General features: G+C 36.4%; 3 protein-coding genes across 4 annotated transcripts; all 3 read left to right on the forward strand.

Moving 5' to 3' along the window:
- The first annotated feature begins 4526 nt into the window (after positions 1-4526).
- Positions 4527-12133, forward strand: GN (sec7 domain-containing protein). The gene is made up of 4 exons (XM_078971141.1): positions 4527-4664; positions 6794-7599; positions 8180-10068; positions 10145-12133. Exons 2-4 carry the CDS (start codon positions 6859-6861, stop codon positions 11823-11825), a joined length of 4311 nt encoding a protein of 1436 aa, XP_078827267.1. The 5' UTR covers positions 4527-4664; positions 6794-6858; the 3' UTR covers positions 11826-12133.
- A 1629-nt stretch (positions 12134-13762) lies between these two features.
- Positions 13763-16304, forward strand: LOC145008770 (DNAse I-like superfamily protein). Its single transcript, XM_078967384.1, has 7 exons — positions 13763-14118; positions 14286-14327; positions 14637-14719; positions 14817-14918; positions 15021-15235; positions 15533-15627; positions 15921-16304. The coding sequence occupies exons 1-7, from the start codon at positions 13977-13979 to the stop codon at positions 16190-16192; spliced, it is 951 nt and encodes a 316-aa protein (XP_078823510.1). The 5' UTR covers positions 13763-13976; the 3' UTR covers positions 16193-16304.
- Positions 16305-21614: 5310 nt separating this feature from the next.
- On the forward strand, positions 21615-24762 carry LOC145008769 (transmembrane 9 superfamily member 9-like). 2 transcript variants are annotated; one of them, XM_078967383.1, is made up of 7 exons: positions 21615-22058; positions 22428-22592; positions 22691-22800; positions 22865-22964; positions 23088-23200; positions 23295-23445; positions 23529-24762. In XM_078967383.1, the coding sequence occupies exons 1-7, from the start codon at positions 21954-21956 to the stop codon at positions 24684-24686; spliced, it is 1902 nt and encodes a 633-aa protein (XP_078823509.1). In that variant the 5' UTR covers positions 21615-21953; the 3' UTR covers positions 24687-24762. The 2 variants fall into 2 exon arrangements, with proteins under 2 accessions (XP_078823509.1, XP_078823508.1); XM_078967382.1 differs by having other exon boundaries at positions 21616-22058; positions 22865-22979.
- The last annotated feature ends 343 nt before the right edge of the window (positions 24763-25105 follow it).

Here is a 25105-nt window from a genome sequence, read left to right on the forward strand (position 1 = left end):
CAACTATCTACCCATGTTCTACCCAACATATTAGTAGATAAAAATATATATTTTTATACTTAGTTTAAAACTTGTATAGCATGTTCAATCAATACATATTCCACATAACAGACGAGGCACACACACATAACACACATTTCATAGAGAATAAATCAGATCTATGAGATAAAAGAAAGTGAATATACATTCACACATATAACAACAAAATATACACATAACACGTATATCGTATAAAATACTTCATAGTTATGCGTTAGAAGAAAGTAACTACACACTCACACCCAACATATACTTAATACATTCAAACAATACTTGTATTAAAATCGTGTTCATGAAAGGAACTATACACTCACTTGATCAGAAGATGACCAGACAGAACTACGGCTCTTCAAGTAGATATTCTTCAGTGAAACCGAGATCACTTCACACATCGGGTTTCTCGCGGGCAGAGCTTCGGCTCGGAAACTCTTTTCTTCTCGGGATCTTCGGACTTCGGGGCTTGCTTTGGGTTTTGGGGTGATACCGGGGCTTCGGGGGGTTAAAATTGCACGTAAAACGATGTAATATGGGAGAGAGATGAGAGAATGAGCAACCAAAGTCGGCTGGCCCTTCAAACATATTTATAGGGAATAACTGGCCCTTTCCACGTCGTGGCACCTTTTGCCACGTCGTGGGCTTGGTCGTCACTTCATACGTCATCGCAAGTTGCGTCTGGGGGAATCCCGAAGGTGTCAGGAGACTTGCCACGTCGTGGCACTGCTTGCCACGTTGTGGTCTCTGACACAGCTTTGGGGTTCGCGCCCCGAACTTCAGAAATTCATAACTTTCGCATACGAACTCCGTTTTCGACGTTCTTTATATCGACGCGAAGGTGAGATTATGCTCTACAACTCTTGTTTAGACTCCATTGGCTAATTTTGACTTTATTTTTAATATATTATAAATATATTACTTATATATTATCTTTAGTTGGTCGGGACAGGAAAACTCCGTTCGAAATTCATAACTCCTTCATCTGAACTCAGTTTTTGTCTGTCTTTTTATCGTTGGAATACTATCGAAGAAATCTTCGACTCTCATTTAGATCACTAAGGATATATATATATATATATATATATATATATATATATATATATATATATATATATATATATATATATATATCTACCTTAAATTCACTATTTACGTTGCGCTGGGTCGCGCTGGGTCATGCCGGTTCTGTCGCGAAACTTCGACAGGTCATAACTTCTTCGTTATAACTCAGATTTTGGCGTTCTTTATATGCACGGAAACCTTGTGACATATAATACAACTTGTTTAAGATTAATCCTTCTAAATAATATTCCATCAAAAAGTAATTTTTGATGCTTATCGTCTCTAATTTGATTAGCCCGGATCTACGGACGTTACAGTTTTGGACGTCTTGCCTTAATGGATTAAGAGCTAGAATTGAGAGTTGGTCAAACAGGAGGAGTACGTTGGGCGTACAAGCTCATAAGCCAGTACACTTAACATACAAGCTAAGTACGCCCGGCATACTCAGTAGAGTGGGATTTCGGTTTTTGGGCTTCGGTTTGGGCTTTGTTGTTTTGGGCCCTGTTGGGCCATCAAGTTTTGGGTTGATATGTATTTGTGGAGGCCTACTATGGATTTGGGCCCAATTTGGAAATTTGGGCCATGGATTGGGCATTGGGTAGTTTTTGGTATTTGGGCATTGTGGACTATTAAGTTTGGGCCTATGTCTTGGTCCAAAAGTAGGTGAGGAGTAAATTAGTCATTTACCATAATAATGAATTTATGGTTATGGATTGGAACTTAATTGTTAATTGGGTGTTAACTTTGATAGTTCGGGGATTGGTTAGCTATCAGCCAAGGATTTTCTATTTGATTCGACAGTACGAGGTGAGTCTTCTCACTATATCCATGGGTCGAAGGCACCAATGTCAACCCATTATGTGTTATGTGGTATGCTAGTTGTCTCTGTGATACTTACATGGAAGACCCCAGGGGTAGCCCGTGATATTTGGATATTAGACCATGGGGGAGCCCATGCCATTCTAAGTAAAAACCATGGGGGAGCCCAGGCCATTCCAGATAAAGACCATGGGGGGAGCCCATGGCAACTATATGTATGTTGCATGATAATATGTGGTTGTATGTTCTATGATATTTTGGGGAACTCACGAAGCTTTGAGCCTACGGTCTTCAGTTTATGTTTCAGGTACTTCGGTTTTCAAATGAGAGGGCTTGTGATGATTGCAAAATACACATCCCATGTTTCTGCATTTTGTGAAATACCATGATTTAACGATGTTTTGCTAAGACTCAGTTACCTTGGTTTTTTGGGAAAGCTATGCATTAACAATTTATTAATCTAAAAACAATTTTTTTATGTCATGATTTTTGGGATGTTACAAGTTGGTATCAGAGCCTTGGTTTGAGGGATTCAGACATACTCTCGGATGTGTCTAAACTCAAACTAAGTGTTTAGTGAAGTTTTAAAAAGAAAAGTATATATATTTTTTTAAGAAAGGAAATTCCTAAGATAAGAAAAGGATGTGGTACATGCAATTAGCCGAGCTTAAGTAAGTTTCTCCCAAAATACCCATACATGTTATTTGATATGATTTGATTTATGAATTTGTGAATCGCATGCTAGTTAGGGCTAAGAATATGCTTAGTTTATGCATAATAGAATGCTAGGAAAGATATCTTGTATGTCTATTGTATAAGTTGGTGGCCTTGCATGCTAGATTTGATTAGTCCGGGATAGATTGGCTTGATTTGTGTGATGATTTGTAGTCTTGGGAGTATTGGATGCTATGTTGTAATGTAAATATCTATTGGTATCAGTAACCGTGCTAAGTGTATGCTTTAAAAACTGTAGACGGTTAGGATCTTATAGCTATAGAATAATTAATTTGGCCTTATTTCATATTCTTGTATGGTTATGGACCTAGGGTAGAGTCTATTATTCAATAGTTTGTTTGATCATGTTCTATGTATAATTTGCATGCATAAGGCATCCGACAATGAGGGTGGAATTTTTTAGCATGAGTTGTGGTATGTGGGTTGAATGCCCTATGATCGCTCTATAGATTAGAGTGTTACTGCACGAATGTTGCTTGCTTCGTGCTTTATGGAACTCCTAGGTAATGGGAGTTAGCTACTAAGCGAATATGAAAGTATTCATGTGGTGGGTGATTGACATTATGGGGAGTTCTTCAACAGCTGATGGCAGGGTGAAGTCGGGAACCTAAGAGAGCCTAGGAAGTGCTTCAGTAGGTATTGTGATGCAGTTTAGTGAATTTTTCGGTGCATCAGTTGGAGTAGATGACTTAGAGGATTCATGAGGAAAGTATGGATAGATGTGAGAGGTAGTATTGGGCCCGTACTATTAAAAACACTGGATCTATACTCGAACCAAGAGAGTCTTGAAGAATCTAAGAAGTTTGTGGGAAGAGGATTTTTGAAATCTTTTTTTAAAATGATTTATTAACTTATTGGCTTTTCAAAAAACCAATAAAGTAAAAAAATGTTTAGCAAACACTAACTTTTTAGTTTAAAAAATGGTTTTTCCAAAAATCCAAGAATTAAATCCAGAAATTTTTTCATTTTCAAAAAAACCAATAAGGAGAAATGCCCTTAGCTTGATCGTTATTTTGAGATATTATGTTTTCATTCTTTTTATGTATATAAAGTTGAGGCTACTGATGTATTATTTTATTTCATTCAAGATAGAACATTGAGCTTTATCTTTCTATTGATTTCCTTTTTGAATCTTCAATTCAAGTCAAATTAAGACTGCAAAATATTAACAATGGTCGATTGTGAGCATAGGATGGGCAATGTATCTAAAATGGTAATTTTTTATATGTCGGATCAAATCAAATTGTTTAAAATTTATTCTATCAGTAAATAATTAATGTAATACGATTAAAAATATATATTATTATAATAAAATATTACCTCTTAAATAAACAATTTGGTGGATTATATAGTTTAGCAAATAGTTATTTTACATAATTTGCTCGTCGCATATCACCAAACATCAATTCTTCTAATTAAATTGGAAAACCGTCTTTATATTAAATTAAGTGTGATACTTGTGTACTTAATGAGTTTATTAAAAATAAAAAGTTTAATATTAATGAGTTTATTAAGAATAAAAAATTTAATATCAATATGTAAACATTAAACATTTTATAAAGTAAATAAAATGATAATAGAATGAGAACCTTCTATATATATATAACTATAAATTTTAAAAATTTAATGTAAAAATGAAAAATTCAAAAAATAACAAATAAAAAATAAAAAAACAAAAAAAAGACCATATGGTAAAACGAAAGAAAAGAAAACATTTGACAAAAATCTTTATTTATCAGAGATTCATCTTTCTTGTAAAAACAATTTATATATTAAAAGTAACATTTATTTATTTATTATTTTTAAATTTGATACTTAAGAAGAAATTGCGTTGTATTTGATGAAATTACATGCCGATTTTTCCATAAACCATAAAAGCCGCATTTTCCATTTTCACTCCCATTCAACTATTCAAGTCTCACCTTCTGACTCCTGACACCAACGCCCAAACAGACGGAGACCCACGACCAACGGCCACCGGACACCGGATCTCCGTTCAAGCAACCTCCATTAAGGTGCTAATCCCTCTGTCAACACTCTTTTCTTTTTCAAATTTATCTCTACATTTCAGGAACTCACAAAATCATTGTTCGTTCAGTGACTTTTACAAAAATAGGGTTCGTGTTTAATCTGAGCCAAATTTGTTGGGATTTGTGTCGATTGTTCTTCGATTTTCGAGTGCAGTCAAGAGGTTAGGGTTTGTGGGCGTAATAGTAGTGATCCAAGGAATTTAGAATGACATATGGGAGTAGAGGAATATGATCGTGTTGCAAAGATACTTTGTTGAATTAAGTTAGTTAAGTGATCGCTGTCTCTTGGGCTAGATCTAAAGTACTGGAATGTGTTGGTTGTTACATGCTATTCCCTTGTTCCAGGGAAAGGAACTATCAAGCTTTGGGATCTAGGGAATTGTTTTGAACTTCAAAATAAATGTGCAATTTAAATGTTCCTAGAAATAATTGGTAACTTATTGGATTTTGTGATAAGCACAACAAGTAGAAAGTTACTGCATCTAAACTTATCACAAGTTCATGTCAATTTTGCATATTTTTGTGGGGAAGAAAAAGAAACTGGCTGAAAATCTAGCTAAATTATTGTAGCAGTAATGTATATATCTCTGGCACATCTGCTTGGTATGTTATCCAGGATTAACAAAGGACATTAAGAAGAAAACATACAATTAAAATAAGAAGGGTGTTCCATTGGCATAGTAGGAATTAGGTAGCAAGTGCCAAGTAGCAACTTTGTAGACTGAAAAGCACTGAAACATCAAAGTGACCTGAGTGATTAATAAAGCAAGTAGCTACATATGTTAAGACTTACAAACACCTTCCTTTCGCTATGCATCCTAGTGATCTGAAATTGATACCTTCTTTGGATTATGTTGTAAACAGTTAATGCAAATTACATCACATTCTATGATAGATATAGGTTTATTTCCTTTTTAAAGGGGGAATTAACATTATATCACCTAAATTGTGATGTAAATATGTGATCTGATTACCTGATATCAATATAGATAGCAAGATTCAGTTTTGGAAGGAAGTTATTTCAAGTAGCTCGATCCTTTTCTAGAGCAAATTTGCAGTATTAGGTCCTTGCAGTTACAACTTGTAATGTATTCTATTATTGAAGTTAGTCCAAGGCTCCAAACCTTTTTTGATCTAGTTGTTTGCATGTTTGGAAGTCTTGATACAATATTTTACATATTTGACACTTGAACTCTTGACACTACTTGTAACATAAAAAGATTGCAAACTACAACTCAACCCATTAGTAAAAGTATACTAAAACTGATTACAACATGGTAAAAAGAACAGCTTGTTGGTATGAGTTATATTAAGAGGTCAACAGTTAAGCTAGTGAAGTCCAAATCCTTCAACATTGAATTATCTTGTCATATAAGTGATTAAGTGGCCCTGTTTCTTTTTCTTTTCCCATTAAGTGCTGTCTGGAGGACATATTATTTGGATCAATGATGTTTAACAAATCTTTGGAAAATGACAACAAACTTGAAGGAAAAAATAAATGCCAATGAAGTAAGGGCCTGTCTGTTTTTTTTTTTTTTTTTTTTTTTTCTTTTTCTTGCCATTAAGTCTTATATGGATAATTACGGATAAAGTGGTTGAATATGTAATGATGTCTGTATGGATAAAGTGATGTTATGTGTGTATACCATTCCTTTTTTGTACTGAGTGAACTGTCTGAATCTGAGTAAATGACCATTTTACTCTTCTGTTTAGAACTGATGGTTAACAACAAATGACCGTTTCTTTAACAACTGTTAGAAATCACTGTTTAAATTCTACAAAAAATAATACAAATGTAATATATATATATATATATCTACTCACAATATGATTGCTGATTAGTAACTTTAAGTGGAGTCAATATTTAATTTAGTAGTCCACCAAGTACAAGATTATTAATCGCTCACCCCCTTTAGTTTATAATCTCAACTACACATGTAACAAGCAAAATTGCTAGTTATTATTTACTTTTCTTCCCTTACTTTTCCACTCCCATGAAAGCTACAATGATTGTCTTTATCTACACAAATATTGAATCATTTCCCAAATCCCAAAAATACCCTTTACCATACCAAAAGAGGAATAGAAACTGATACTCGAATCAAACTTTACAGGTTTTGAAGGTTGGGATTCATCATCTCTGTATAAAGATCACTCCAATTCCAATTCCAATTCGGAAATGGGGAGATTAAAACTACAACCCGGGATCAAATCAATCGAAGAAGAACCCGAAGAATTCGAAACCACAATCTCAGAAAAAGACAAAGCAGCTTTAGGATGCATGATCAACACAGAAATAGGTGCTGTTTTAGCAGTGATGAGAAGAAACGTAAGATGGGGAGGCAGATACATGTCAGGAGATGACCAATTAGAACACTCCCTCATCCAATCTCTCAAATCCCTCCGCAGACAAATCTTCTCATATCAACATGCATGGCACACAGTCAACCCCACAGTCTACCTCCAACCCTTTCTTGATGTAATCAGGTCGGATGAAACCGGAGCTCCAATCACAGGTGTCGCCTTGTCATCGCTCTACAAGATCCTCACACTCGATGTTCTTGATCTCAACACTGTGAATGTTGAAGATGCCATGCATTTGGTGGTTGATGCTGTGACTAGTTGTAGGTTTGAGGTGACTGATCCGGCTTCTGAAGAGGTTGTGCTTATGAAGATTTTGCAGGTTTTGCTTGCGTGTATGAAGAGTAAAGCTTCGGTTATGTTGAGTAATCAACATGTTTGTACTATTGTCAACACGTGTTTTCGTGTTGTGCATCAAGCGGGGTCCAAAGGGGAGTTGTTGCAGAGAATGGCACGTTACACGATGCATGAACTTGTGAGGTGTATCTTTTCTCATCTTCCGGATGTTGGGAATTCGGAAAACGTGTATTTTAATGGAAACAACATTGATAAACAAGAGGTATGCATTTTTCTGATTGGCTACTTCTCCTTTTTTCTCTATGATTTTGTATTGGATAGTGTTTCGTATGATGTAATTGGCCAAGGAATGGAATGGAATTGACCAGTGATTCCTTTAAAAACTTTAGTTTAAAATCCAATTTAAAAAAAAAAAAAAACTAATAAGTATTATCACCAAAATAACCAAAAATGGATAAGTAATATCACCAAATGATCAACTTTTCAACCTTTATCACAAAATGGCCACATATCTTGCAAAATACCTTTTTTTTGTGTGTGTGTGAAAATAATTCCATTTTCATTATTATTTAGTTGGGATCACTGATAAAGCAATTTGCAAAAAAGTTATCTTGTGAAATAGGTGGTTATTTTGTGATAAGCTAAAATAATGTCTTGACTCTTGAGTATAATTGAAATCACACATTGTACTTACGCATAATATACATAATTCATATAAAAATTCATTCCATTCTCAGACCCCAACTAAACATGATCATAGAATGTAACAACTCATTCAATTCCGATTCCATCCAACCAAACATACATACCTTCTAGTTTCTGAAAACTGATTACAACTGCAGGTGAGTGGGATTCCTGTTGATTACACTTTCGGGGCCAAACAAATGGAAAATGGTAATTCCAATTCCAATTCCGAACTTGACTCTCAATCATCTGTTCCCGGAATGGATGAAAACATAGTGGTCCCCGGAAACGGAAAAGACACAGTTCCTTACGATCTAAACCTAATGACAGAGCCATACGGGGTCCCATGCATGGTGGAAATCTTCCATTTCTTATGTTCATTACTAAACGTAGTCGAACACATGGCAATCGGTCCACGCGCCAACACAATCTCATTCGATGAAGACGTCCCTCTATTCGCCTTATCTTTAATCAACTCCGCCATCGAACTGGGCGGCACCGCCATCAGCCGCCACCCCCGCCTCCTCTCCTTAATCCAAGACGAACTCTTCCGCAACCTAATGCAATTCGGCCTCTCAACAAGCCCTCTAATCCTCTCCATGATTTGCAGCATTGTCTTAAACCTATACCACCATTTAAGAACCGAGTTGAAGCTCCAACTCGAAGCATTCTTTTCGTGTGTCATTCTTCGACTCGCACAGAGTAAATACGGAGCATCATATCAACAACAAGAGGTAGCCATGGAGGCTCTTGTTGACTTTTGTAGACTGAAATCTTTCATGGTGGAAATGTACGCCAATCTAGACTGTGATATCACGTGTAGTAATATCTTTGAAGATCTCGCCAGTTTGTTGTCCAAATCAGCATTCCCGGTGAATTGCCCGTTGTCTGCTATGCATATCCTCGCGTTAGACGGTTTAATCGCGGTCATCCAAGGAATGGCCGAGAGGATAAGCAACGCCCCGGTAAATTACGAATTTACCCCTGTTTGTCTCGAAGAGTATACGCCTTTTTGGATGGTGAAATGTGAGAACTATAACGATCCGGAACATTGGGTCCCGTTTGTTAGAAGGAGAAAATATATAAAAAAGAGGTTGATGATTGGAGCGGATCATTTCAACCGGGACCCGAAGAAAGGGTTGGAGTTTCTTCAAGGGACACATTTGTTACCCGACAAACTGGACCCACAAAGCGTGGCGTGTTTTTTTAGGTATACAGCGGGTTTGGATAAGAATCTTGTTGGGGACTTTTTGGGGAATCATGATGAGTTTTGTGTTCAGGTTCTTCATGAGTTTGCGGGTACTTTTGATTTTCAAGATATGAATCTTGACACCGCGTTAAGATTGTTTCTAGAAACATTTAGGCTGCCGGGAGAATCTCAGAAGATCCAGAGAGTTCTAGAAGCGTTTTCCGAGAGATATTACGAGCAGTCCCCCCTGATTCTTGCTAACAAAGATGCTGCTCTTTTGTTGTCGTATTCTTTGATCATGTTGAATACAGATCAGCATAATGTTCAAGTTAAAAAAAAGATGACAGAAGACGATTTCATAAAAAATAATCGTCACATTAACGGTGGAAACGATCTCCCACGAGACTTTTTATGTGAGCTTTACGATTCCATTTGTAAAAACGAGATACGAACGATTCCGGATCAAAGTGCGGCTTTTCCTGAAATGAATCCTAGCCGTTGGATCGATCTGATGCATAAATCAAAGAAAACCGCACCTTTTATTCTGTCTGATTCGAGGAGCCATCTGGATCGGGACATGTTTGCGGTTATGTCGGGGCCCACAATTGCTGCGATCTCTGTGGTGTTTGATCATGCTGAGGTGGAAGATGTGTTTCAGACATGTATTGATGGGTTTTTGGCTGTTGCTAAAATATCAGCGTGTCATCATTTAGAAGATGTTTTGGATGATTTGGTTGTTTCTTTGTGCAAGTTTACTACTCTTTTGAACCCTTCATCCGCTGAAGAACCCGTTTTAGCATTTGGTGATGATGCAAAAGCTAGGATGGCAACTATAACAGTTTTCACCATCGCCAACAGGTAAGAATGAGGGTGTGTTTGGTTTTGTCGATTTCCTTATATCTTTGCTAATATGTAATTATTTGACTATAAATAGGTATGGAGACTTCATACGGGCGGGATGGAGGAACATCCTGGATTGCATATTAAAACTCCACAAACTCGGGCTTCTCCCAGCCCGAGTTGCGAGCGATGCAGCAGATGACTCGGAACTCTCATCCGAACCTGGCCACGGAAAGCCCTTAACAAACTCCTTATCCTCATCCCACATGCCATCGATCGGGACCCCACGGCGCTCATCTGGGCTCATGGGCCGCTTCAGTCAACTCCTCTCGCTCGACACAGAAGAACCCCGTCTCCAACCCACCGAACAACAACTCGCAGCCCATCAACGCACCCTCCAAACAATCCAAAAATGTCACATCGACAGCATCTTCACCGAAAGCAAATTCCTCCAATCCGATTCCTTACTCCACCTCGCACGCGCCCTCATTTGGGCCGCCGGCCGCCCCCAAAAGGGCAACAACTCCCCCGAAGACGAAGACACCGCCGTCTTCTGCCTCGAGCTTCTCATCGCCATCACGCTAAACAACAGGGACAGAATCGTAATTTTATGGCAGTGGGTTTACGAACATATCGCCGGTATCGTCCAAACAACTGTCATGCCATGCGCGTTAGTCGAAAAAGCCGTTTTTGGACTCTTGAGAATTTGTCAACGGCTCTTGCCTTATAAGGAGAATTTAGCCGACGATTTGTTGCGTTCGCTTCAACTTGTTTTGAAACTCGACGCACGTGTGGCGGATGCATACTGCGAGCAGATAACGCAGGAGGTGAGTCGGTTGGTGAAGGCGAACGCGAATCATATCCGGTCGCAAATGGGGTGGAGGACGATTACGTCGTTACTCTCGATAACCGCGCGTCATCCGGAAGCTTCCGAGGTCGGATTCGACGCGCTCCTTTTTATAATGTCCGACGGGGCGAACCTCATCCCTACGAATTTCATAACGTGCGTCGACGCTGCTCGGCAGTTTGCCGAGTCACGCGTCGCACATGCGGACCGGTCGGTCCGCGCGCTCGACCTCATGTCGGGGTCAATCGTGTGTCTGACCCAGTGGGCCCACGAGGCCCAAGAAGCAATGGGGGAGACGGATTCTGCAAAAACATGTCAAGATATCGGTGATATGTGGTTGAGACTCGTGCAAAGTTTGAGGAAAGTTTGTTTGGATCAAAGGGAGGAAGTGAGAAACCATGCGTTGACTGCTTTAGAAATGTGTTTGACTGGGGTTGACCAGGTCAACATCCAGCCCGGGGTTTGGTTACAGTGTTTTGACATGGTGATTTTCACGGTGCTTGATGATCTATTGGAAATATCGCAAGGGCATTCTCAGAAAGACTTTAGGAACATGGAGGGAACCCTGGTTTTGGGTTTGAAGCTTCTTTCGAAAGTGTTTTTGCAAATGCTTCCGGAACTTTCACAGGTGACGACTTTTTGTAAACTTTGGTTGGGTGTTCTTAGTCGGATGGAAAAATATTTAAAAGTTAAAGTGAGAGGTAAAAAGAACGAAAAGCTTCAAGAATTAGTCCCTGAGCTTTTGAAGAACACTTTGATTGTTATGAAGAACAAAGGGGTGTTGGCACAAAGAAGCGCGCTAGGTGGCGATAGCTTGTGGGAGCTGACGTGGCTTCATGTGAATAATATCGCGCCGTTGATTCAATCGCAAGTTTTCCCGGATGAAAATGGAAATGGAAATGGAACCGGGACAGAAGAAAGTGGATGATATGTTAGGTGTCACGGTTTGAGTTTTTGGACTGTTTTGTCTGTAGTGGTGTAAATTTTGTTAGGTTTAGTGGGATGTTGATTTGATGTTTGGAAATGGGTGAAGGTTGGGAAGGAGATTGATGGTGTTTATGTCGGCGGTTAATTGTGATAAATGACGGCAGGAAAAACTGGAATTTTACAATGTAAAGAATGTGTTTTACAACGTGATTCGTTAATGAATGTGGGATGTTTGTTACTTGTTAGTGCCGTTGTTGCATACTAATTTGTGTAAACTATATTATATGTAATGAATTGTATTTTTCGTTAGGAGAATAATGTTTTTTTTTTTTTCTTCTTTTGGGTATGTGTATCCTTTCCTGATTAATATTTTATTAATTAATGTGAAGAAAATCCTAAGAGCATCTCTAAACCATTTTTTTTTTTTTTCTAATTATTTTCAACCCTCCCCTATAAATAATATTACACCAAATATGATAAATTGGAATGAATTTTGTATTGTCGGTTTTAGTTTTTTTTTTTTTTTTTTTTTTTTTTTTTTTTTTTTTAATATATTTATATATTTCTAGTTTATTTTTATATATTAATTATAATTTAAATGTAAGTTATAATATTTTGTTATATATTAAATTATATTAATTATTTATAAATATAAAATTTATTTTTTGTTCATCAAATTTTTATAAAAAGTTAAATACATATTAAAATTTTAAAAAACAATAATGTATTTTACAAAAACTTATAAATGTGTTATAAATATAATCTTATTTATTTAATATTATTGTAATGAAAAAATATAGATTATATATTTGTTAAAACCAAATTAATAGAAGGGGTGTGTGTGATAATTTATGTAAGTTAGAAGAATGAAATAGTTTAGGAATATATTTTTTTGAATTAAAAAATAAAATAAAAATATTAACTAAGGTTAAAAATGAAATACTATTTACTTTATATTTTATTTTATTTTTGAAATAAAAATAAAAATGAGTTATAGATGGTCTAAGTACAAATGTAAGTTTCAAGAGTTCATTAGGTCATGGTGCGATTATATTCTATTTCAATAAATAAAAAAATAAATATATTTAAGAGTATTTTTTCCAATAATTAAATAAAAAATGTTATAAATATATTTAAGAGTATTTATTGTCCATTAATCAAGATGCTTTTAACTAGTTTTAAGATGTTGGATGTCTTTATCAATGGCATGAATTATTTGGAACTTCAGTCTTGTTTTTTGTTGGTATTTGAACTTTAAACCAAGTGCTGCTATAATCAATCATTAAATTATGGCATTTTATGATTTGTTTATATTACCATGCTAATAGGTTTCATTCAAGTATTTGTCTGTCGTTTCTATATCATTTTATTTCTTTTACATTTTGATGCAGTTAAATATATAGTAAGTCCGATCTTTAAAAATCTAAAACCAACACAAGTTATTCCAAACAAGTTTGGTTCAATTATTTGGTTTTATGAGATCTTTCTTTTAATCCTGCACGCACTACACATTCATATTTAATAAACTACAACCAATCACATTTTTATATTATGATGTAATGTAATTTAATAATTCAAATATTATAATAAGAGTAGATTAGAGTTTTGGTCCCTGTAGTACACACCAATCTGCACGTTTGGTCCTAGTTTTAGAAAATTTGACACTATAGTAATTTGCTCTTATTATAGTAATCATGTGACCTTATACTCACAAAAATAATATACATATCAAAATAACCTCTACTTAATATTTAAACTAACATACCTGAACTCTTAAATATTCATCACCAATTAACAATATTAAATTATTAATGCAATATCTGAAACAACTGTATTTATAACCAACTGTTTCTCATTTACTATACACACAGTAAAAGAATTTAAGGATTTGTTTTTTTTTTTTTTTGAATTTTGGTAAATTAAAAACCCCGACACGTTACTGATTTCAGCTCCAGCTGTAGCATCTTCTTTCTACTGCACAATCAAGAATTCTTCTGACCAATATACGACTCGTAAACCTTTCGTAAAGACTACTCATTCATCTTCGTCTTGCGCGATCGTTGTTCTTTCAACTTTAATCAATCGGCATGTAAGGGAATGAAAGATCTGGATTTGAGTAGAAAATTAGGTTTTCTCGCAATCAAATAGCAAAATGAGTGTTTCTCTCACTGTAATGACCTTCAATCTTCTTGAAGATCAGCCAGACGATAGTTCAAATTGTTGGGAAAAGAGGAAAGATTTGTGTGTTAGTGTTATCACTAGTTACTCTCCAATCATCCTCTGCACTCAACAAGGTGAGCTCGTTCGTTTGTTTATATATGTTGCAGATCTTTAAAATACCTGTTCTTGATTCGTTCGATTTTGAAATATGATTGACTATGTTGGTCTTGATTGATTTTTGATTTCGAAATGGGGTTTGTTTCTACGAGTTTTTTGAAATTGTTTCTTTTTGAATTCGTAGGCGTGAAGTCTCAATTGGAGTATCTTCAACAATGCTTGCCAGGTAATACTTCCAGTTACATTTTGATTACTGTTTTATCTTAATTTGATATTTATATAAATTGTTAAATTCTGCTGTTTTGGTTGTACATATGATTTGCTTGCATATAATTGAAATCAATCAATCAATCCCCATTTATAAGATTAAAAGTTTTAATCAATTTAATCTCTAATCTTTTAACTATGATTTTTCTAAATTGATTGTGATAGTTTGGTGTTTGCTTAATAGAGAAAGCCAGAGAAATGACACTTTTTCCATTAAGCCCTAACTTTTTACAAATTTGCCCTCATAAATTGTTGTTAAACATCCAAGGGTATGAGCAATTTGGGATTTCAAGAAAAGGATCCGAAGATGTTTCAGATCAGTATTGCACCATTTTCTATGACAAGGAAAAGGTAATACTTTGTGTACTTCTTTCACATAATTCCTTAATATCTCTACTTTTGTTTATAATAATTAAATTTTTTTCTCTCATATTTTATTTTATAAAAGGTGGAGTTATTAGAAGGAGGAACATTTTGGTTATCAGAATCCCCTTCTGTTCCTGGAAGCATGTCATGGGGGAGTGAATCTCCTTCCATCGCCACATGGGCAATATCCTTTTCAAGCATATAATATAAATACAATAAGTATGGTTAAATTTTGAAAAACATTTGAATAAATGTTTTTTTGTTTCTTTAACAAAAAAATCTCTACACGTTTCAAATGAAAGGAATAGAGCCACCTGGTTTTTCATTCCAAATAGTGAACACAAACATGGACGAAATTAGCCCTCGTGCTCGTAGGCGAAGTGCATTGCTGACGTGGCAGCATATTGCTTCATTACCTCCTAGCTTGCCAGTTGTATATTGTGGAGGTTTTAATACACAAAAAGAGTCCACCACAGGACGCTTTCTTTTGGGGAGATCAAGGTAATGGAATGGAATAAGAAAGGAATGGAATGATGAAGGAATGGAATGGGTAGAGTAATGTAATGGAAGAATCTACCAATTTAGCTGTGAAAATTGGTTTGTATTTGGATGACATTGTTATAACTACGTAGATTCTTCAAAGTACAATAAAAAAGTGAAAATAGATAGCTATAATAAGTAAATCAACAAAAGTACTATTTCTTGCCTTTGACCCTTCAAATATTTAAGAAAATCCATATTAGCTTTTTAGTTTGACCTTGAAGAAGTCAAAGAACTAACATTTTCCCCTTTGTTTAGAGAACATGGTGTGGTAGGTGATATGAGAGATGCATGGCCTAACGCCCGATTGAGAAAAAATGTGTCTCTTATACGCACGTTTCATGGATTTAAAGGTATCATACATTTTTCTTTATAATTTATAATTTATATCAATCTCAACTGTTTTTCTAAGGGTGTAAGCCCCCTTTTTCTTTCTTTTTACTATTAAATGAGCAAATGACCATTTTACCCTTCTGTCATCATTAAGTTAAAAAGAATCATTAAGTTAAAAAGAAACTACACCTAAGTCAACCCAAGGAGTATGTTTGTGTGCGCACAAAGACTTTTGTGTATGGACCGAATGAAGTCTTTGAATATGAGAAAATGACCATCTTACCCTTCAATCTGTACAAACTTCATATTGTAGGCAACAAACAAGGAGCTGTTGAGTTTTTTAAGTTGATTTTTCGTGCACTTTGCTTGTGTTGGGATCGACAAACGCAAGATTTGCATGTAGATTGGATCCTGTTTAGGGGAAGATCATTGGTGCCTGTTTCATGTGAAGTTGTGAATGATAATATTGATGGTCAATACCCGTCTTCTCATTATCCAATCTTTGCTGAATTCATGCTTCCAAGAACAGTCAGACTCATGGATCCGCCACCTGTCCAAGAAGATGCAACTTCACCGGTTTCTTGATTTTTTTGTTTGTTTATATTTGTTCAACTTATTTGCTTCATTGCTTGATGTTTCTTTCTTGATACCAAATGTTATTTGCAATTCTTGGAAATTTTGTGGGATTTGATTGAAATTTCTCGACTCCATTTTTACCTTCTTTCTGTCCTGAAATTTGATTGATGAACACAAGTTGTAGGATAAAAGTGTAATTATATGATTGATAATTCAACAGATATTATGTGATTGATAACTAAATGAGACTTGCAATTTGTAGGAATCAGAAAAGAAAATGATAATTGGGCAATGTTCACATAAGATTTCCATTCTGTTGACATGTAATTACTTGAACCTTTCAAAAAATAATAAGTAGTCAATAGGCTTCAAATAATATCACGTTTAATATGACATAGTATTTACTATTTAATGAGTAATAATCAATATCGACAATGGCTTTTAGTTTATGACAAAAAAAAAAATAATAATAATAATAAAAATAAAAAAAACCCTTAGACAAGTGTAAAGGAAAATCAAAACCATCATGAGATGAAGATCAAGATTGGGACTCAATTGACGCAAGGATTAGGTCGTGGTTCTACTCAACTTGGGATCCGAATCGACTGTAGATTATTTCAAGTGACAACTGCACTGCTAATTACTAGAGAGCTTTGGGTTATGCTTGAATTTCTTAAACAAAAATGTCAATGCTGCTCCAACTTCAAGATCAATTTTGCAACGTAAAGTAAAGGGCTTCCAATATTATTGATTTATATCATTCTTTAAGAATCTAGTTGATGCTCTTTTCGATGTGGACTCTCCGATAATGAAGTCGAATGACAACTACTGCCATTTTAATATCTTATCACAACATCACCAAAACTAAATTGTTCTCATCATTCTTGGAAGCAAGGTATCTGCTTCTTTTGCTTGAAGCACATGAAGAAAATTCACAACACTACTATACCCCCACCCTCTCCTCCAACTCGACACTCTAATCTACTACCTTAAACCGTGGGAAATCTAAAAATAAGTGGGCAAAAAATTGTAACAATGGTAAGGGTGCTTAAGGGAGTTATTCCCTCCCAACCCATTGAACCCAAAGTCACATCAATTTTTGTCTCTTTTTTTTCTTCATCTCTTCCAACCCACAACATACGAAAATCCTATCTTTTTCAACTCACTCAATTAAAAAAATACAAAACAACTAAGATACAAATTTTAAAAAACATGGTACAAGAGAAAATGAGAGAGAGAGAGAGAACGTAGAGAGAGATGATGAAGTGGGTTAGTGAAACCAATTAAACAACTCGTTGAAGCGGGAGTGGTACCGACGGTAACTCTATTGCTAATTAAGATTTTACCTTGATTGTTTTGTATTTTTTTAATTGAATGGGTTGAGTGAGTTCAAAAAGATAATGTTTCTGTGTGTTGTGGGTTGGGGAAGATGAAAACAAATAAAAGAGAAAAAAATGATGTGGCAGTGGGTTCAGTGGGTCGGGGGGGGGGAATAACTCTCTCCTCTCTAATGGTTCCACTAATGTTGATCCTTTTGCAGGAGATCTTCAATCACGTGCAAATCAACATACATGAATTTTTCTACCCAAACGACATTTACCAAAGAAATTCTCAAACGGACTGACATATGCACGTGTTACCCTGAAATACATCCTATAGAAACCAAACTTTCCGCCAAAGGTAAATTGATAATGACCAATTCGAGGGGGCCAATCTCCAAAAGAATAAAACTAGAATACACACGTGAAGCAATTTTCTGTTTTTCATATATCCTACTAATGCAGATTACAACTCATATAAATATGCACTACTTAGCTAAAAACTAGGAAACAAATGGTCATGGACCTTAGGCATGCATGACTACGTGGACTACTATCATGCAACTACCACTAAGAATAAGGAATGACTAAATCAACCAATTAATAAACTAGCTAGGCACGACCAAGTCAATGTGTGTTCGTATCAATACTTCCTCCCTGAAAAGGGCCTTATCCTCAAGGCCAAAATCATTTTGTGCCATGTAAGGCCATGATGGTTCGTTCGCTGATTGAAGAAGAAGGAATTTTGGTGGGTTGCATTGGTGGCCCGGTTGATATTTGGTTGGACAATTGTAACAAACGCCTTCAGCCCGACGCTTTTGCATTTCAGTGGGGCTCAACTTCTTGATCGGAAGTGGTGGAGTAGTAGGAGGAGGGGCAGCCAACAAAGGTGTGTTCGTTGGTGGAGAGTCGGGGATAAGACTAGAAGACTGAAATTGGTGATGAAGCTTGTCTGCAACTAGTTTGGCAAGACCGTATACTTGATGGAGAGACATGGGGTGGTGCAATGCGATCTCATTTTGGATGTCTGCACGAAGACCAGATAGGAAGCAATTCAACAAAGCTTCGGGTCCAAGATCCGTCACCCGATTACTAAGCTTCTCAAATTCCGATTGGTACGCCGAGACAGTTGTGGTTTGTTGGAGTTTAAACAATGTAGCCTGGTGATTCTCATATGTGGAGGGGCCGAAACGGAGCTCTAGAGCTCGGGAAAACTCCTGCCACGTCCCAAGTAAGTGATGGTTGGCGAGATATTTATACCAACTCAAGGCATCACCGGTGAAATAGAAAACAAACAAAGAAAGTCGTTGAGGAGGAAGAATGGCATAGTATGTGAAGTAATTCTCATCTTGGAAAATCCAATCGAGTGGGTTAGAGCCATCAAAGTTGGGAAGTTGTATCTTGGGTGGTCGTGGTTGGTGATTGGGTGGTCGTGGTGGTGGCGGAGGAGGCGGTGGTGGAGCCAGTGCCCGGTTATTGTTGTTGGTGGTGAGGAGTTTGACAATGTTGTTCATGGTGTCGGATTGTGAAACAAGATGAGTGGTGATGGTGTCTAGGCGGTTGTTGGTGGCGGTGGTGAGGTGGATTAAAACATGTAGTTGATCGTTGAGGGCGGCATTGGGTTTGTCAGGGTTCATCTTGGGGTTATCGGAGGTGGAGCCGGACTCGGTTTTTGGAGGCATTGAGATGATGATGAAAGCACCAATTGATAATGACCAATTCGAGGAGGTCAGTCTCAAAAAGAATAAAACGAGAATACAAACGTGAAACAATTTTATGTTTTTCATATATCCTACAAATGCAGATTACAACTCATATAAATATGCATTACTTTGCTAAAAACTAGGAAACAAATGGTCATGGACCTTAGGCATGCAAGACTACGTGGACTACTATCATGCAACTACCACTAAGAATAAGGAATGACTAAATCAACAAATTAATAAACTAGCTAGGCACGACCAAGTCAATGTGTGTTCGTATAAAAAACCTACTGAGGATCGTAGGGGGTCTGCAATATTTGACTTTCACTCGTCCAAATATATCCTATGTGGTTCAAAAAATCTACCTTCATATGCAAAATCCTCGTGAACCTCATTTCCTTTCCTAAAACGATTCTTTGTTATCTTCATGGCACCTTGATGCATGGTCTTCATCTTCTTTTGGCGACTGTCGATCCAGTAGTTTTTTATTCTTATGCTAAGATGCTAACTGGGTGTGTTTTTCTCGAACACATCGTTATATTCGGGTTTTGTGTCTTTTTAGGTGACAACCTTATGTTGTGGTCTTCCAAGCGCCAATATGTTTTCTCCGGATCCAATATCGAAGATAAGCTCATGAGATAGCTAATGTGGCTACTGAAGATGCATGGATTCTTAACCTTCTTCTTAGGTCTCAAGGTATCGTATCCTCTCTATGGTATGATGGTTGCTCTTTATTACAATGTTAGTGCCATTTACTTAGCTTCTAATCGGATTCAGCACCAAAGAACCAAACAATTTGAAAAAAAGAAAAAAATTCACATTTTAACGTGTTAGTGATAGGACATGTATGTTCCTTCGGGTTCACCATTTTGGCATATATGTTTACAAAGGGCCTGCTAACTTTAATTTTTTTAGACTCTAGAAACACTTTGAGTATACATGAACCTCCCTCCTTACACCGAGGACTGTGTTCATTATAGATATACATTTTATTCATTTTTCAGAGTGGACTCCTTTGTAACTTTGTCTATTATACATGGTCGGCATTAATACAACATAAAGCCTAACCCGGATTTTCCACTATCCAACAAGAAGTAACTCTTTTTGGCCGGTTTGCAACAACTTTGGAGATGATCTTGGCGAGACATAGACTAATGGACTAATAGTCTTTTTCAAATTGGAATTGTCTCTAACCTTGGGAATAATTGAAATAAAAGAGGCATTGCAACCTCTAAACATCCGGTGGCGGAGCCAATACATTACTAGTGGGGTGCATGGACCCCACTTAAATATGGGTCCCACCAGTTATATACATAAAAAAAGGTAAAAAAAATTAAAAAAAGTTTCAAGTTCATGGTCCCACTGAAAATTCATCTGCATACACTTACCTCCCATTTGAAAGCTCAAAAGCTTAACAACTTTTTTTTTTCTTTTCCTTTTTCGATCTTCATCAAAATCACCCCTCTTCTTTCATCTTCCTTAAACCTAGCCGCTCATTTACCATGCTTCTATTGTCATTGCCAAAGATTGGATGGAATCAGATCGGTCAACAGGTTGGTCAACACTGCTCAACAGTCAGCGGTCAATAGAACGATCAACGGTCAACAGTGCACCCCACTTGAGTTCCGGATTAGATCCGCCACTGTTCTAGACATCTCACTGTTATCTTGAAAACTCTATAAAACCAAACTATCAAATCGTTAGATATATTAAAGTATCAAATCAAAATATAGCAACCAAATTATGATAAGATAAAATTGTTTTGCATTAAATGACATTAATATAACTTGATATATCGAAAAAAAATACGATAATCGGAAAATCATTTAATATAAATACTTTAAGCCCTACTGGTATGCTTACAACGAACACATCCGTGGTCTATGTGGCCATGCACAACTATTGTGAAACACCACCCCATATCTTTAGTGCTGACTAGTGGTGGAAAGAAATCGTGATCAATTGTGATGGGGAGGACGAACCACCATACCCAATGAACTTTTTTCTCTTTCTATATCTCTATCTACATTTTCATTAATTAAAATATGAATATTTTTATTTTAATAATAAAAAAATAAGAGAGATGTAAGGATAGGTATCCCGACATTTTAATGGTTGAATGTCATGACTCATGATGAGTTTACATTCATTATTAAAATGGTTCGTAATAAGTATAACGGATGATGTATTTTTTTTTTACGACAAATAATCCAAAACCTCCTAGTTAATAATTAAGTTAGAATCTTCATGCTAGCCAAGTGGGTTAGCCCGGATGGCCTAATAGTAAAAAAGTTAAGACAAAAACGTTTGTATTTATCTACACCGTTGAAAAATAAATTTCTAGAAACGACACATGTGAAGTCAAAGCTTTGTAACTTTTCTTTTTGTTGAAAGGAGGGAAGATTTCATATTTGTTTAAAGAGGGATAGATCGAAAGACTCCAAAACCGTAGATCACAACCTGCCACCGGCGCAAAACAAATCCAAAACCGTCGATCACAACCTGCCTCCCAAGAAAAATAATACGTGCCAGTACTAGTAGTTAAATGTCACTCATCTTCGTCATCATGCTGAATCTAGGTTTGCCATCAAAAACGAAATTCTCAGAGAGAATACGTACAGATTTACATACAGAATCATACACATTAAGCCGTGGTTTATATGCATACACACATATACAGGAGGAGAGAATTGGAGGCATTGATTTACGGATTTTAACAACGAGATATAAGATCGTTCGGTTGATTCCATGGCTGATACAACGCATCACTTACGGATCTGCGTTTTTCTTCTTCTGTCAATCCATGGATGCTCCTTCTACCTCCCTGGTGTCGCTCCACAGGATTTTTACAAGGCAAGTAACCTTTTCTGATACCTACATAGATACGCGCCTTCCAGTTTTAAAAATTTTATTTATTACACCTGGTGATTGCAATTGATTCTGTTCTTTTCATCGTTAAGGTTTTCATTAATCAGATCTCTCCGTTCAAATTAAGTAATAATTTCAGTTATTGAAGAGTAAATCACTCTGATCAGCTCCAATTACTTTCAAATCAGTGTTTTCACAATGGTATTTTGTTGCTGATCTCGATTTTCATGAGTCCTGAAATCACGATCATCCTTTCACACGAATTGAGTGCATTTTGCTTTAATGCTTGATAGCTGAAAAATGGAGATCTTGTTATTATCATTAAGCATCTTAGTTTTTGAATCTATATCGCAGGGGGATATCCTGAAGGTAAAAGTAAACAAACTGTCTTCCACAAAAACTCAACTCCCTTATCTTTACTATTCCATCCCTTATTGTCGTCCCCAACAAATAGTTGATAGTGCAGAGAATTTAGGGGAAGTTCTTCGTGGTGATCGCATAGAAAATTCCCCTTATGAGGTAACCAAAACTTCTTCCATATATCATTATGCAATTCATCTTCTTCTTATCTTTATATCTGCAAACCTCTTAGTTCTTACCCAAATTATCCTTTACAGTTCAAAATGCGAGTTCCACGAATGTGCAATATTGTGTGTCGCATAATACCAAATGAAAGAACATCCAGAGAATTCAAGCAAAAAATAGACGATGAGTATCAAGTCAACATGTGAGACTCTTGTTAAATCACACATGTTAATCACATTTTGTTAATTTTCAATCTTTTTTTACAGGATCTTGGATAATCTACCTCTGGTTGTTCCCATAACAAAATCAGAACAAGAACAGGATTCTCATGTCCAATATCATCATGGATATTTTGTTGGTCACAAAGTATGGTATGCAGGAGTGAGTAAACAACTGTTTTTTTAGTAACTTGAATAATTAATTAATTCCAACTTCATATCATCATATGTATCATCTCTGACTTGTGACTTAAAATTTATCATCATGTAGATGAAGGAAGACAGGTATTTAATCAACAACCATCTAACATTCACAGTCAAGTTTCACAAAGATCCAGAATTCGAATATGCAAGAATTGTAGGATTTGAAGTTAAACCTTTCAGGTGATATGATATTTATATATAATTCTCATCAAATTTTACTTTTTGGAGGTTAATTATTTATTATCCACACACTTTTTTGTGTTTTTTTGTGCAGTGTTAAGCATCAGTATGATGGTGAATGGAGTGATGATACTCGCCTGACAACCTGCGACCCTCATGCCAAAAAATTGGTCGCCGGAGTCGATCCACCACAAGAAATTGAAGACAAAAAGGAGATCATCTTCACTTACGATGTTGAATTCCAGGTAAAATTTTAAGAACAGAGCCCAGAGATATGAACACAAATTTAAGATTTTTATTTTAAAAGTTAAATTCGATTGATTTCTAGGAGAGTGATGTTAAATGGGCATCAAGATGGGACACATATCTTCTAATGCCCGATGATCAAATCCACTGGTTTTCGATCGTGAATTCCCTCATGATTGTTCTTTTCTTATCGGGAATGGTCGCCATGATCATGTTAAGAACACTTTATCGCGACATCTCTAATTACAACAAACAAGAAGAAGAATCAAAATTCGAACAAGAAACCGGATGGAAGCTCCTCCACGGAGACGTTTTCCGGCCACCTGTAAACTCCGATCTCCTCTGCGTCTACGTCGGAAGCGGAGTTCAATTCTCCGGTATGATTCTCGCCGCGATGATCTTCGCTCTCCTCGGGTTCCTCTCACCTTCAAACCGCGGCGGTCTCATGACGGCCCTCCTCCTCCTCTGGGTCCTCATGGCGGTCTTCGGCGGCTACGCCACCACTCGCCTCTACAAATCATTCAAAAAATCAAACTGGAAAACAATCACTCTCAAAACCGGTGTTATGTTCCCGGGAGTCATCTTCGTCATGTTCTTCATCCTAAACGCCCTAATTTGGGGGGAGAAATCCTCCGGCGCCGTTCCCTTCTCCACGATGTTCGCTTTGGTGTTCTTATGGTTTTGCATCTCCGTGCCACTGGTGTTCGCCGGCGGTTACATCGGTTTCAGAAAACCGGCGATCGAAAATCCGGTGAAAACGAATAAAATCCCCCGGCAAATCCCTGAACAACCCTGGTATACGAGATCCACTTTTTCGATTCTAATTGGTGGTGTTCTTCCATTTGGGGCTGTTTTCATCGAGCTTTTTTTCATTTTGACCTCGATCTGGTTACATCAATTTTATTATATTTTTGGTTTTCTTTTTATTGTTTTGATTATTTTGTTGGTGACGTGTGCTGAGGTGACGATCGTGCTGTGTTATTTCCAGCTGTGTAGTGAAGATTATGAATGGTGGTGGAGGTCGTATCTGACGTCAGGTTCGTCGGGTATTTATCTTTTTATATATTCGATTATGTATTTTTTGACGAAGCTTAATATTACCAAGGGTGTTTCGGGTATTTTGTATTTTGGATACATGTTCATTGCGTCTTATTGTTTTTTTGTTTTGACGGGTACGATTGGTTTTGTTGCTTGTTTTTGGTTTACAAGAGTTATTTACTCTTCGGTTAAGATTGATTAGTGTTGAGCTTTAATGCTTTATGTTGTACTTGTATTATTATATATTATATTTGGACTTATAGAATTATTATTATGAAGCCTTTTTCTTTTCCGTAAAGATCTAAATTGGTAAGAGGGAATGGATTCTAGTTTAGAAACAAGAATGCAACTCGTTGATTAATCGGAAACTAACTCAAAACCGATGTTTACAATCTGCTCTCTAAATCATTAACTCGATCTAGACATTGTAATTATAGATTCTAAATACTGTCATGTAAGTGGAATTGTATTAGGACTAATGACCAACTTGCCATATATTCCTAATTACTTGGTCTCCAAGTGTTTTGGTCTACACGACTTAGGATTCCAACAATTACCCCTGAATCTCTAAAGAAGATTGTGATCTGTATTTCGTAAGGAATAAAGAAGTACAGGGCCTTA

The sequence above is a fragment of the Lactuca saligna genome, chromosome 8 (assembly GCF_052625555.1).
Source record: "Lactuca saligna cultivar CGN05327 chromosome 8, ASM5262555v1, whole genome shotgun sequence".
Lineage (NCBI taxonomy): Eukaryota > Viridiplantae > Streptophyta > Magnoliopsida > Asterales > Asteraceae > Lactuca > Lactuca saligna.

What these genes read in the sequence shown, in the direction of transcription:
- LOC145008769 (XM_078967382.1), top strand. Translation starts at nt 21,954, where the DNA reads ATGGCTGATACAACGCATCACTTACGGATCTGCGTTTTTCTTCTTCTG. An exon ending in CTCCACAGGATTTTTACAAG is followed by an intron (nt 22,059 to 22,427) that starts GCAAGTAACCTT and finishes TCTATATCGCAG; the next exon opens with GGGGATATCCTGAAGGTAAA. An exon ending in ACAAAGTATGGTATGCAGGA is followed by an intron (nt 22,980 to 23,087) that starts GTGAGTAAACAA and finishes ATCATCATGTAG; the next exon opens with ATGAAGGAAGACAGGTATTT.
- LOC145008770 (XM_078967384.1), top strand. Translation starts at nt 13,977, where the DNA reads ATGAGTGTTTCTCTCACTGTAATGACCTTCAATCTTCTTGAAGATCAG. An exon ending in TCTTCAACAATGCTTGCCAG is followed by an intron (nt 14,328 to 14,636) that starts GTAATACTTCCA and finishes TAAACATCCAAG; the next exon opens with GGTATGAGCAATTTGGGATT. An exon ending in TTTTCTATGACAAGGAAAAG is followed by an intron (nt 14,720 to 14,816) that starts GTAATACTTTGT and finishes ATTTTATAAAAG; the next exon opens with GTGGAGTTATTAGAAGGAGG.
- GN (XM_078971141.1), top strand. Translation starts at nt 6,859, where the DNA reads ATGGGGAGATTAAAACTACAACCCGGGATCAAATCAATCGAAGAAGAA. An exon ending in ACAACATTGATAAACAAGAG is followed by an intron (nt 7,600 to 8,179) that starts GTATGCATTTTT and finishes TTACAACTGCAG; the next exon opens with GTGAGTGGGATTCCTGTTGA. An exon ending in GTTTTCACCATCGCCAACAG is followed by an intron (nt 10,069 to 10,144) that starts GTAAGAATGAGG and finishes GACTATAAATAG; the next exon opens with GTATGGAGACTTCATACGGG.